The 12,807-nt window shown below is 36.2% G+C and overlaps 2 protein-coding genes across 2 annotated transcripts in view; one reads left to right on the plus strand and one right to left on the minus strand.

Annotated features, from left to right (window-relative positions):
* Positions 1–461: 461 nt before the first annotated feature.
* LOC107020608 (coiled-coil domain-containing protein SCD2) overlaps positions 462–12,807 on the minus strand; it is a 29,661-nt gene continuing 17,315 nt past the window's right edge. Inside the window, exons 14-17 of the mRNA XM_015221044.2 lie at positions 11,727–11,768; positions 7,089–7,129; positions 6,579–6,705; positions 462–980 (exon numbers count right to left, since the gene is read on the minus strand). Coding sequence (XP_015076530.1) covers positions 910–980; positions 6,579–6,705; positions 7,089–7,129; positions 11,727–11,768 — 281 coding nt within the window. The 3' untranslated portion in view covers positions 462–909. The remainder of the gene's footprint in view (positions 981–6,578; positions 6,706–7,088; positions 7,130–11,726; positions 11,769–12,807) is intronic.
* On the plus strand, positions 4,033–5,797 carry LOC114077316 (uncharacterized mitochondrial protein AtMg00810-like). The gene is made up of 2 exons (XM_027917155.1): positions 4,033–4,425; positions 4,532–5,797. The coding sequence occupies exon 2, from the start codon at positions 4,646–4,648 to the stop codon at positions 5,714–5,716; it is 1,071 nt and encodes a 356-aa protein (XP_027772956.1). The 5' UTR covers positions 4,033–4,425; positions 4,532–4,645; the 3' UTR covers positions 5,717–5,797.

A 12,807-nucleotide genomic window follows, 5' to 3' on the forward strand; every position in this document is an offset into this window, starting at 1 on the left:
GGGGGGGCGGGGGGAGGGGCGCCCCTAGGTATGTGGAGAGGGGTACATTTATGTTTTTGAAAAACAAATTTGGTTAAATGGGTTAGAACTATTTTGACCAAACCATATTTGACCAAATGCATATTTGACCATATATATTTGGATAGATTATGATTTAATCCATTTTTTCTCAAACCATATTCAACCCATTCAAAACCAATCCAATCCGACCGTTTGTCGCCCCTACCCACAAACACCAATTAAATTCATGTATTGTATAATGGTATGTATGTTACTTCAACTCAATAATGACAGCTACCCTGTATTTTTATGTATAAAAAAATCTAAAGCATCTCGTCTATGCCTACAGATACAGATTTAACTGTTGAGTAATCAAATTCCAATCTTTAGTCTTCCCTCATCATCTCTCCAAATACACAAGTTATTATGATTATATCAGTCAAGTACTTTAACCAAGAATATCTAAGTTGCAAACAGTAATTACTACTAAAAGGTTAATACAATAAACAAAAATGTGGATATGAATGATAGATACATCGGTGTAGTAATATGACAGTTCCTAAATAACCGAAACTTGGAGCTAAGCATATCAATCCCAGAACTACAAGCATATCCAAATCCTCCCTTCTAAATACAGTTTGCTTCAGAATTTACCTATGACTCATGCTTAAGGTGCTCGTGTTTGTACTAAATAAAAATCCGTGTAACCTTAACTGGACACCCTCCCTTCCTGTTGGACCTAAACAGAAAAAGATTGGAACCATATGTACTACATGAGTCTTGGGAAGGATACTACAGTGAGCGGAAAAAGAGCTTGAATGCAGTGAGTAAGACAGATCGCAAGCAGTAATATTAGACTGTAGGGAAGACTTCTCTTCAGTAACGGAAGAATCTCCACCAACGACCAATTCACCTCCGAGATGATTCCCATAGTTTTTGTTCAATGGCCAATTTCCTTAGCTCCATCAGACCTTGCTCAACTAAAATATCAACAGCAAGAAATGTCAGAAAATGAATTCAGCCTTTATGTATAAGATTCTAGAATCACAAGAGATAGTAACTAATAATATCACCATGGTAAGACAATTGTACTAAAGAAAAGTATATAGTAAGACAATCCAAAAACTATCTTGAATAGTATGTGTGTGTGCGCGCATTACATTCAAGATATTATTGTGCATTAAATAGCTTATTTTATGTTGATAATGATAAATATCACGAAGTTTATGCAAAATATTATATTACAAAGATAACATTTGATATTTCATCCAATACTGTATTTACCACTACTTGTGTTGCAAGTTATATTACACGTGGTGTGCCTACGCATGCATCACATAGACAAACTTATTTTTGTGAGGGATATAGGCACCAACTTATAAGTCAAATCTTATTTTGTCTTGACCTTGCTACTGTTAGACAATTGGCATTTTTTCAGCTTATTATTATTTTTACTATTTTTTACTTATTTCAATTTAGTGCTTCCTATTTCAAGCTAGACTTAGTCAACTTTAGTTGCTCAACTTTCTGAAGTTAGTGGCCCCATTATGGTTGTTAGTGGCCCCCTTTTATGGTAGTTAGTTGCACATGTTCTTATTTTAGTTTTAATGTTTATGTTTTTTTCTTTGTATAAATTCAAACTTTCTGCAGATTAATCTATACAAGGAATTTCATAAGTTCACTCTATTTTTATTTTTTCAAATCAGTTTCTAGAGTATATTTGTTCTAACAGTGGCATCAGAGCCTTTAGTTGATCTTACAGGACAAAAAAAAAAGTTTTAACCTACACACAAATGGCATCCAACAACCTATCTTTAAATCCACCATTCACTTTCACTGGTGAAAATTACCAAATCTGGTCTGTGAAGATGCAAGCTTTTTTGGAAACATATGAACTTTGGGAAACTGTGACGGAAGAAGATAAACCACTTGCTGCTCTACCAGCAAATCCTACCTTGGCTCAGATCAAATCCAACAACGAAGAGAAGGCAAAGAAATCTAAAGTCAAGTCGCTTATGCAGAATGTTGTGGCAGATACTGTGTTTTACAGAATCATGGCTTGCAAAACTGCAAAAGAGGCTTGGGATAAGTTGAAAGAAGAATATCAAGGCAGCGATAGACCACATCAAATGCAAGTGTTGAACCTGAAAAGAGAGTATGAGTCCTTGAATATGCAGGAGGATGAAACTATTAGTAAGTATGCTGATCAAATATCCTTAATTGTTAATAACATTAGACTTCTTGGTGAAGAATTTACAGATAAACGAATTGTGGAGAAAGTTCTTGTGACTCTTCCTGAGAGATTTGAGTCTAAGATTTCCTCTCTTGAAGAATCCAAGGACCTGAGCAAACTTTCATTAGGTGAACTAATGAGTGCTCTTCAAGCACAAGAGCAAAGGAGGACTATGAGACGGGAAAAGTTCATTGAAGGAGCTTTCTCTGTACAAAAGCAAAAAGGAAAGCAACAATTCCACCAAAAGAATAAGGGCAAGCATGATGGAGGAAACAATAGTGGAGATGTGAAGCAGAAGTTCCCTCCTTGCAAACATTGTAAAAGAAATACACATCTGGAGAAGTATTGTTGGTGGAGAGTCGATGCCATATGCGGCAACTGTAAGCAGACGGGACACGTATCCAAGGTCTGCAAATCAAGAGCAAAGGACTCTGGTGCTTTGCAAGCACAAGTAGCAGAAGCTGCCGATGCACATGAAGAGCAACTATTTGCAGTTTCATACTTTTCAATCAGTGAATCCTCTGATTCATGGCTTCTTGACAGTTGTTGCACACATCACTTGTGCAATAATGTTGAACTGTTCAAATTCCTAGATGATACTTACAAATCTAAAGTAAAAGTGGAAAACGGTGAGGCAATAGAAGTCAAAGGCAAAGGTACAGTGTCTATCTCAACAATATCAGGTATCAAAACTATTTCTCATGTTTTGTACACACCTGATATGAGTCAAAATTTGTTGAGTGTTGGACAAATGCTTGAAAATAATTATTCTCTGCATTTTAAGAATCGTGAATGTGTTGTGTCTAACCCTTCTGGAGTAGAGTTATTTTATGTCAAGATGAGCAACAGAATGTTTTCAGTTGATTGGGAGAAAATAACTGAGCATGCTTACACTATTACTTCACAAACATGTACAAACCTATGGCACAAAAGGTTTGGTCACTTCAATCTGAGAAGCATCGCTGAGATGAAAAAAAGGAGCTAGTGGAAAATATGCCTGAATTTCTTTCTAATGCTCAAGTTTGTGAAACTTGCCAACAGGGAAGCAAACAAAATCGCCATTTCAAGCAAATCAAGTATGAAGAGCTAACCAGAAACTTCAGCTCATTCATACGGATGTTTGCGGCCCAATGAAAACAGATTTGCTGAGTGGTAACAGATACTTTCTCCTCTTTATTGATGACTACACCAGAATGTGTTGGGTTTATTTCATAAGACTGAAGAGTGAAGTCTTTCATGTTTTTAAACAATTTTGAAGCTTTAGTAGAAAATCAATGTAATCTTAGTATTAAGGCTTTAAGGTCTGACAATGGAGGAGAATACACTTCTTCTCAATTTGTGGAGTTTTGTAATAGCACAGGTATTGAACGCCAATTGACATTACCACACTCCACAACAAAATGGCGTGTCTGAAAGGAAGAACAGGACAGTGATGGAGATGGCAGATGTCTTTTGCTCGAAAGAAAGATCCCAAATCAGTTTTGGGCTGAGGCAGTCAATACCTCTGTATATTTGCTAAACAAATTGCCTACTAAGGCCTTGCAGGACATGACTCCATATGAAGCTTGGTGTGGGAACAAACCATCAGTACACCATCTCAGAATCTCTGGGTGTATATGTTATTATCGAGTTCCAGAAACAAAAAGGAGTAAGCTGGATAACAAGGCTCGTAAAGGCATATTAATGGGCTATAGTTCATCCAAAGGTTACAGGATTTTCTGTTTGAAATCAGACAAACTAATTCTCAGCCGAGAAGTGAAGTTTGATGAAGCAGTTGGTTGGGAGTGGAAAAATCAGAAGACCTCTTATTTTGATTCATTTTCAATAGAGCAGCCTCAACTTTCAGAAGATGAACTAGTGGATGATGTACCAGTGAGGGGAACTCGATCCTTAAAAGATGTTTATAAGCTGTGTGACTTGGTCAGCTCTGAACCAACAAGCTATGCTGAAGCACAAGACTCTCAGGCATGGAGGAGAGCTATGCAAGAAGAACTAGACATGATCGAGAAGAATGGAACCTGGCAGCTTGTTGACAGACCTAGAAATCGCAAGGTAATTGGTGTAAAATGGATTTTCAAGACAAAACTCAATCCTAATGGAACAATTTGCAAACATAAGGCTAGATTGGTGGTGAAGGGATACGCACAACAATATGGTGTGGATTACTAGGAAACATTTGCTCTTGTAGCAAGGTATGACACAATCAAGCTTATTCTTGCATTTGCATCTCATAGATACTGGCAGATTCATCAAGTTGATGTCAAATCGGCTTTCTTGAATGGTTTGCTTGCTGAAGAGATCTATGTAGAGCAACCTGATGGTTTCTCAACTCCTGGAAAAGAGGATCAAGTTTATCTCTTAACAAAGGCCTTGTATGGCCTAAAACAAGCCCCAAGGGCATGGTATGAGAGGATGGACAATCATCTCATCCAACTTGGCTTTAGTAGAAGTCAAAGTGAAGCTACTTTGTATGTGAAAGTCAATGCTGCAGGTGAGTCCTTAATTGTCTCAATTTATGTGGATGACATGCTTGTGATAGGAAGCAAAATTGAACTAATCCAAAGGTTCAAGGATGAAATGGAGAAAATCTTTGAAATGACTGATCTTGGAGTCATGAAGTACTTTCTCGGCATGGAAGTGTTGCAGTCCAGTGATGGAATTTTCATATGCCAGCAGAAATACATTTCGGATATTCTAAACAGGTTCAAAATGCAAGACTGCAAACCTATGAGTACTCCAATATCTACTGGTGTGAAGCTTGGCAAGGATGAGGATTCCGAAAAAGTGGATGATAGTATGTATAGAAGCTTAATTGGCAGTCTTCTATATCTAACCGCAAGCAGGCCTGACATTCTATTCGTTGTTAGTTTGCTCTCTAGGTTCATGCATTCGCCTAGAGACACACACCTGACAGCTGCTAAAAGAGTGTTAAGGTATATTAAAGGAACTAGCAAGTTTGAAATTTTTTACCCAACATCTGCCAAAGTAACTATGAACCTGATCGGGTACTCTGATAGTGATTGGGGTGGTGGAGTTGATGATTCCAGAAGCACATCTGGATATCTTTTCTGTTTGGGGACAAGTTGTTTTAGTTGGAGCTCTAGGAAACAAGAAACTACAACTCAATCAACAGCAGAAGCTGAGTACATAGCTGCTGCATCTGTTGTGAATCAAGTTATCTGGCTAAGGAAGATGATGAAGGACTTAGGCCATGAACAAACAGAAGCTACCAAGATCATGTGTGACAACAGTTCAGCGGTTTCAATCTCAAAAAATCCAGTGTTTCATGGTCGAACTAAACATATCAAGATCAGGTTTCATTTTATTAGAGAAGTCCAACAATCTAATGAAGTGTTGATTGTTCATTGTTCATCTGAGAACCAGCTAGCTGACATTTTCACCAAGTCATTGCCAAAGGAAAGGTTTGAAGATCTGAGGCAAAGAATTGGTGTTTGCCACAAAAATGCCAAGGAGGAGTGTTAGACAATTGGCATTTTTTCAGCTTATTATTATTTTTACTGTTTTTTACTTATTTCAATTTAGTGCTTCCTATTTTCTAGCTAGACTTAGAGCCTGTTTGGCTCAGCTTAAAAGCTGGTCAAACTGACTTAAAAGCTGATTTTTGACTTATTTAGCTGTTTGGCAATACTCAAAATAACTTATTTTAAGTTAAAAAAAACTTATTTTAAGCCAAAAGTTAAAAGCTGGGGCAGGGGTGCTTTTTTTTTTTAGCTTATAAGTTGTTTTAAGTTGACCACATTTTTATCTTTTTGCCCTTAATATTTTATACAATCTCCAAATTACCCACATAACCCTAACATTTCTTTCTTCCATTTTTCCCTTTTCACGTTTGGCATAGCAACTTCAGCACTTTTATCCAAACACATAACTGCTTATTTTAAAAATAAGTTTCAGCACTTTCAAAAGTACTTTTTTAAAGCTGCTTTTATTAAGCCCATCCAAACGGGCCCTTAGTCAACTTTAGTTGCTCAACTTTCTGAAGTTAGTGGCCCCATTATGGCTGTTAGTGGCCCCCTTTTATGGTAGTTAGTGGCACATGTTCTTATTTTAGTTTTAATGTTTATGTTTTTTTCTTTGTATAAATTCAAACTTTCTGCAGATTAATATATACAAGGAATTTCATAAGTTCACTCTATTTTTATTTTTTCAAATCAGTTTCTTGAGTATTTTTGTTCTAACAGCTCCAACATTATTATACACCAAATTGCTTATTTACCAACTTGTGTATAGTACAGAACACATGCTGGTTTAACCAATTTACTTCTAAACATGGTTTATTAAAAAAAGAAAACAGGGTAATAGACTGAAAAGGTATGGAATGTACCATCAACAGCATCATGAGAAGTTGGTGAGTGCCCACTGCGACTACTCCAAAATTGAAGCCTTTTATTGGCTTTTTCCTCCTGTATACCATGGGCTTTTGCTCTCCTCCAAAAGTAAGTCAGCCATGCCTGGTGAAATTTTGAAGGTAAAATTGACGTAGAAAAAGGAGTAGACAAGTTTGCTCTAATTAAAAGAGGTCATTATACAGGCTGTCCTGATAAGAACACATTTAAGCTGTGGATATTTGGAAGACTGTTACGATAGGGATGATAAGATACAGACTCTTATATAAGAGAGAAATTGTATTCGTGTTGTTTATCTTTGAAATTGATAATTTTAGTTAAGAATATAATTAAACTGTTTCTAAATTTATCACAGTTTGGGGAGAAGTAAGCAGATTTCTGAAAAAAAAAAAAAAGTACTCATTAAAAAAGGGTAAAGGATCACATTCACGAGATGTGTTATAGCAGGAAGTAGAAAGGTAAATGTAACTGTTGGATGGATTCATTACCTCCTTGAAAAGAACATCCTCAGACTCCTCGGGGCTGAGTTCTGAAAAAATTGAAATTCAAATAATTCTCTCTAAAAGGAGTTCAGGAGACATTACAAGATCAAGGCATTGGAAAACACTTAAATTAGACAAGACAAACATTTAAATTAGACAAGACCAACGATTTGTCCAAGCAAGCTAAAGATAGAGACACCCTTATTTTGCCATGTCTAATGTCTCATTTGTTTTCATTAAGATTAAGACGGCTAAATCTAAATATATATTTGAATGTTAAGATGTATATCAAGAATCAGATGTACGAATTCGAATACATATCTAAATATTAAGATTTGAATACTAATTAATTAAGACTGCTTCTTTTTTAACACCTAAAAAGTATAAAATTTGTGTTTATTTAAAAATTAATAAATATAATTTTCAATACAATACTAAGTTAATCTAATACAATCATATATGTGTGTATGTGTGTGTGTGTGTGTGTGTGTATTGTTTTTTAAACACCTTGAATGTAAAAAAGTTGTCTTTATTAGTTTATTTTAAAAGTTAAATCAAATATAAATTTCATAAAATACTAAGTTAATCTAATTCAATAAATCAACAAAATATTGTTTTAAAATTACATGGTGGCGATGGCTAGAAGAGATGGTTGTGGATGTCGACGGGGATGGTGTAGATAGTACTTAATGGTGATTAGTTGGCAATAGATGTTGATGGTGGTAGTTGGTGTGATAGATAGATATGGTGGATGATAGTGATAGTTTATGGTGGTGGTGAATAATGTTGTTGGTGATATAAAACATGGTGGTGATTTTTTTGTGGTAATGGTGGTGGATGGTGATAATTGTAAATGATGGCTAGTTGTAACAATTGATGGTAGTGATTGATACGATATTGAAACACACAATTCCACAAGGCCACTCACTATGAGCCGAGCCAAGACAAGGAGCTACACATCCTACAAGCTATGTTCAGGAAGGAGGCCTTGGAAACCACCCAGGAACAATAAAGGAAGTTCCAAACATGTGGGTGATCAATGGGGAGGAAGAAGAGGACGACCAAGTGTTATGCGACGCTGCAACAACTCATGTGATGCTGCAACCAGGCCATGCAATCGCATCTAGCGTCGCAACTCTAAACAGATCACTCCTCAGTTCTGTCAAGGATGCAGCAGCAAACTCCTTGTTGCGGTCGCAACTAGGGGCGCAAACTTTGAAAAAGTGTGACATTTTGGGTTTATTTTGCATTGTCTTGCAGCGTCACTTTTGGGCCTAAAATGTAATCAAGCCTAAGCTATAAAAGGGGCTTTCTAGTCTAGAATAGCGTAGCTTGAATTGATGAAAGATTACTCTTTTAGCTTTACCTTTTATTTCTTGTCTAGCTAGCTAGTGTAGTGTTAATTCCTTAATTGATCTACAACTTATTGGCTTGATTTTCACTTAAGATTACTCATTTATGGATTCAAATTGAGCTTTCTCCGTTTGTGGAATCATTTATAGTATTGGTCATATGATTGAATTCAATTGGGAGGTATCGGTAACCAATCCAATGTTTCCCATAAACTCATTACTGATTGTCTTGCTTCTCTGTTTTGATTTTTTCTTTCCCTTGTCATTTTCTTTAGAGTTTCCTACTTAGGATCCTATCATTTGGTATCAGAGTTGAGGCTAAAGAGTTGTTTCTACAATTCTTAATCCATACTCCTTAGCTTGTTAATTAGAAAATTAAAAAAAAAATATTGTTTCCGAAAATTAACAACCTAGTTGGATTCGTGTTTGAATTGTATTTTGAACATAAGATCTGAATTCTCTAGGGTTGATGAGTTTAAGATCTAAGATTTCATCTTGTTTGGAGTAGAATTGAAGTTTTCACCATTGTTGGGTTGGAGACCTTGAAGAACAAGCAAGTGGGACTGAAGATCTGGATTAAATTGAAGGTTCAATTGTTCTAGGATTTTTTTTCCTATCAAAAGGAGTTCAAATCACAAATTGGTGGAGTTCAGAGACTCAGAGTTGAATTGGAAGGTCAAGTTTTTGAAGTTCATACCTTGTTATTGGTGATCTTCATAACAAACATGAAGGAGGTTCAAAGAGTGGTCTTTGATCCAAAGGGGAAGCAAAGGAAAAGTGCATGTGTTGGTACAAAAGGAACATTGCCAAAAAGGCAAATTCTAAAAGGGAATAAAGCACAAAAGTAAAAAAGTGCACAAAAATTGGAGTCCAAAATCGCAACTAAAAGCTAACAGCTCGGACAACTTTGTGAAGTCGCACATTTCACTTTGCTACCGCATCAAGGACCACAGACTTGAGGCAAAGGCTTGCCAAAAGTGTGGAGTTTGCGGAGGAGGGTTGCGCTCGTAACGACCCCTTGCGGCACCAGCCAGACCGCATCACAGCCTCATCCCATGGAAAACTTCATCTACTCTGACAAAACTCAAATTTAACGTTCATAGTTTCTTTTATTTCAGTTTCAATCGATTTCCTTGATCCTTATAGCTAATCAACACTACTAATTGGCCTTACTTGGTTGCTGATTAGTTCCTTGTATTCGAACTCTCATTTTGTGCTAGTCCCTTCTAGCTTTGATCGTTTTAACTCATTGATCATTTCTTGGATCCTTCTGTTGGAACAAGAATCTATTCCGTATGTACTTATGTCCCTTCTGTCGAGAGCGCTGTATCTTTTATTTGATGCAGACCCAGGTACACTGACACGTGATCAAATCGCTTGCTAGATCCCATATCTTCTGCTATTGAAGAGCCCCTCTCTATTTTCAAGGGCTTAGTTTAAAGTTTTCTAGTACTTTATGATTATGTGTTTAACGTATGTCGAGGGCCTTGTCCCGGTAGACCTTACTCAGTTATATTTAGAGGCTTCATAGACAGATATTTAATCATGCTCTAGTTTGGACCTTCGTGTCCTTTGTCAGCCATTTCAATACTATAACTCATTATATGTGAAGTGTTTCTTTTACAAGACTTTTCTCTTCAAATACTTTTAAACTATGTTTTCACTCATGTCTAGATGTATGCTCATGTCTAATATAATGTTATGGTTACGCTCAAGACAGCACGGAATTGAGTGCCCGTCCCACCCAAGGTCTAAGCTGGGGGCATGGCACTTTAGATCTAGTCTAGCTAACTAGTGGAGTATTCATTCCTTAGTTGATCTTTAACTTCCTATCTTGATTTTCACTTGAGATTGCTCATTTGTGGATTCAAATTGAGCTTCTTCGTTTGTGGAATCATTTATAGTATTGGTGCTTTGATTGAATTCAATTGGGAAGTGTTTCTAACCAATCCAATGTTGCCCAGAAAGTCATCATCATATGTGCCTTGCTTCTATGTTTTGATTATTTCTTTCCCTTGTCGTTTCTTTAGACTTTTTTACTTAGGATTCTAGTTTGTGATAGTCAGCAATGGTGGTTGTGGCTATGAGTGGGTGGTACGTAGTTGATAATGGTGAGTGTCAATGGCTAGTTGCTAAAGGTGGACAATGGCGGTAGCGGTGAATAGATGGAATAGGTGAGATACAACTTTTGTAGAAATCTTTAAATAAACATTTTGATGATATTAAGACTTCATTACAAATCTTAATCCATTTAGATACATTAGACCCATTATGTGGTTGAAACATTAGAAAAAAATGCATTTAATGATTAAGTTTCAGACCTAAAACAACAAATGCACTTGATAAGTGAGATTTAAATGATTAAAATTAAGACTTTCATGAAGTGCAAAGCAATGGGCCTAGCCAATAACCATTCAATAGACAAGTTTAGATGGGTATCTCATTGTTTACCATGTTTAATCCAACTAACAAAATGTAAAAAAAAAAAGAAGGGATAAATATAGGAAAGAAAACTGAGGAAGTTTAACACAATAAATTGGTTGCTTATTTCCAGTAAGGGTGGCAATTGGGGGAGGGCAGGGCACACCCTTAATAGGGTAGGGCAGGAGAAGCTTTAAACGGGGCGGGGCAGGGCAAGGCAGGGCAAATTATTATTTTAGAAAAAATTTAATGGGTTAGGGCAGGACAGGGCAAGGTTTGAAAATGGAGGATGATATAGCTAGAGGAGAAGAATCGGTGAAGAAATCTGACAAAACCTCAACGAATTGGGGACGTTTCGGCTCCTAATACCGTGATTCTGCAGCTTAAAGTACTGGTTGGAATTTTGTTGTTTAGTAAGTTAGTGATTATTTAATAGTAGTAATTTAAGGTGTGATTTGATATTTGTCTACGTTCCAATTGTGACAGAATAATAAGTGTGCTACATGCACAAAAAATACCAAAATTTCAAGTTTACTCCTCCAATTCCTACCAGCAGTTAACAATATTCAAATTTCTCAGATTTATGAAGGTTGACACAGCTAAAACATCACATAACTTGATGTGTTTGGGGTTTTGCACTGTTATTGTAATGGGGCGGGGCAAGGCAGGTTAATTTTTTTAAAAATGCTAAACGGGGTAGGGTAGGGCAGGCCAAAATTTTAATAGGTCAAGGCTTACCCCCAATCCACTCTATTGACATCCCTAATTTCCAGCTAGTTAAATAGGAGTCTGAGTGGGACAATATATTTGATGGTGATAAAGGAAATCTAACAACCTGAATGCAAAAAGATGACAGATCAGATGGACTTACCAAATGCCTCCATATACTTCGGATCACTTGGTGATTTGATGTCTGCAACAGACAATAAAACACAATAAATCTAGAAGGATCATACTCCTATTGTTAAAGGAGAAGATGACTTTGGGTTGTACAACAAATGGACGCAATTAATAAAATAAATAAATAAACAGAGAACGCCAACTGCATTCAAGATCAGCTGACAGGTTTGCATATGCCACAACATTGAAGATAGTCAGATTCTTATTAAGCAGGCAAACTTAGATGTGTTATGGATTTATAAATAAGGTAAAACTCCACTTGACTTCTATGACAATGGTCCTTTGACCAACACTCCAGCAGAAAGAACCTTATAAGTCCATCTATGTTAAGTCAACCGTGGTTGTTCGAATAGGAATAGGAACAAAAATAGTATATACAATCCTATTTACAATAGGAATAAAAATAGTATATAAGAATCCTACTTGAAAAGGATTGCAATGTAATGTTAGTTGGAAAAGTAGTGCCTATAAATGGAGTCTAAATGCAATAATAGATACGCAATTCAATAATGTTATTCTCCATATTTCTCACTGGTATCAAAGCCTCCACAATTTTGCTAGAGAATCACAGAGTTGCCGCTGCCGACGTATGGCTATTACATATAATTGCTGCCCATCTGGCCAATAATTATGTTAACAAAAGTAGGGACAATGATATATGCATGAACCCCATATCCAGGGGAAGAAAACTCAATCAGACAAATCACTGTACGTCAATTTCCAGTGGCTTTCTAGGAAAAGTTCTACTTGCAACAAGTTTTTTAAAAAAAATAAATAAAATTCTCATTTCTATGATATTCAGTATGCAAGTAGAAAAAAATACTTTGCTAAAAACAGTACATATCTAACACAAAACAAGGAAAAAAAAATATATATATATATATAAAAGGAGCGGAGGGTTCGATGGGGTGGGGTAGAATATTTTTTCTAAAGAAAATAAAAATAATATCTAAATTTTCTTGGAAGGAGTGGGTGGTTTGGGTTGAAGTAAGACTTTATTTAAAAGTTTTATAAAAGAAATTACAAAAAATAAATGGGGGTGGGGGTGGGGG

The sequence above is a fragment of the Solanum pennellii genome, chromosome 5 (assembly GCF_001406875.1).
Source record: "Solanum pennellii chromosome 5, SPENNV200".
NCBI classification, from domain to species: Eukaryota; Viridiplantae; Streptophyta; class Magnoliopsida; order Solanales; family Solanaceae; genus Solanum; species Solanum pennellii.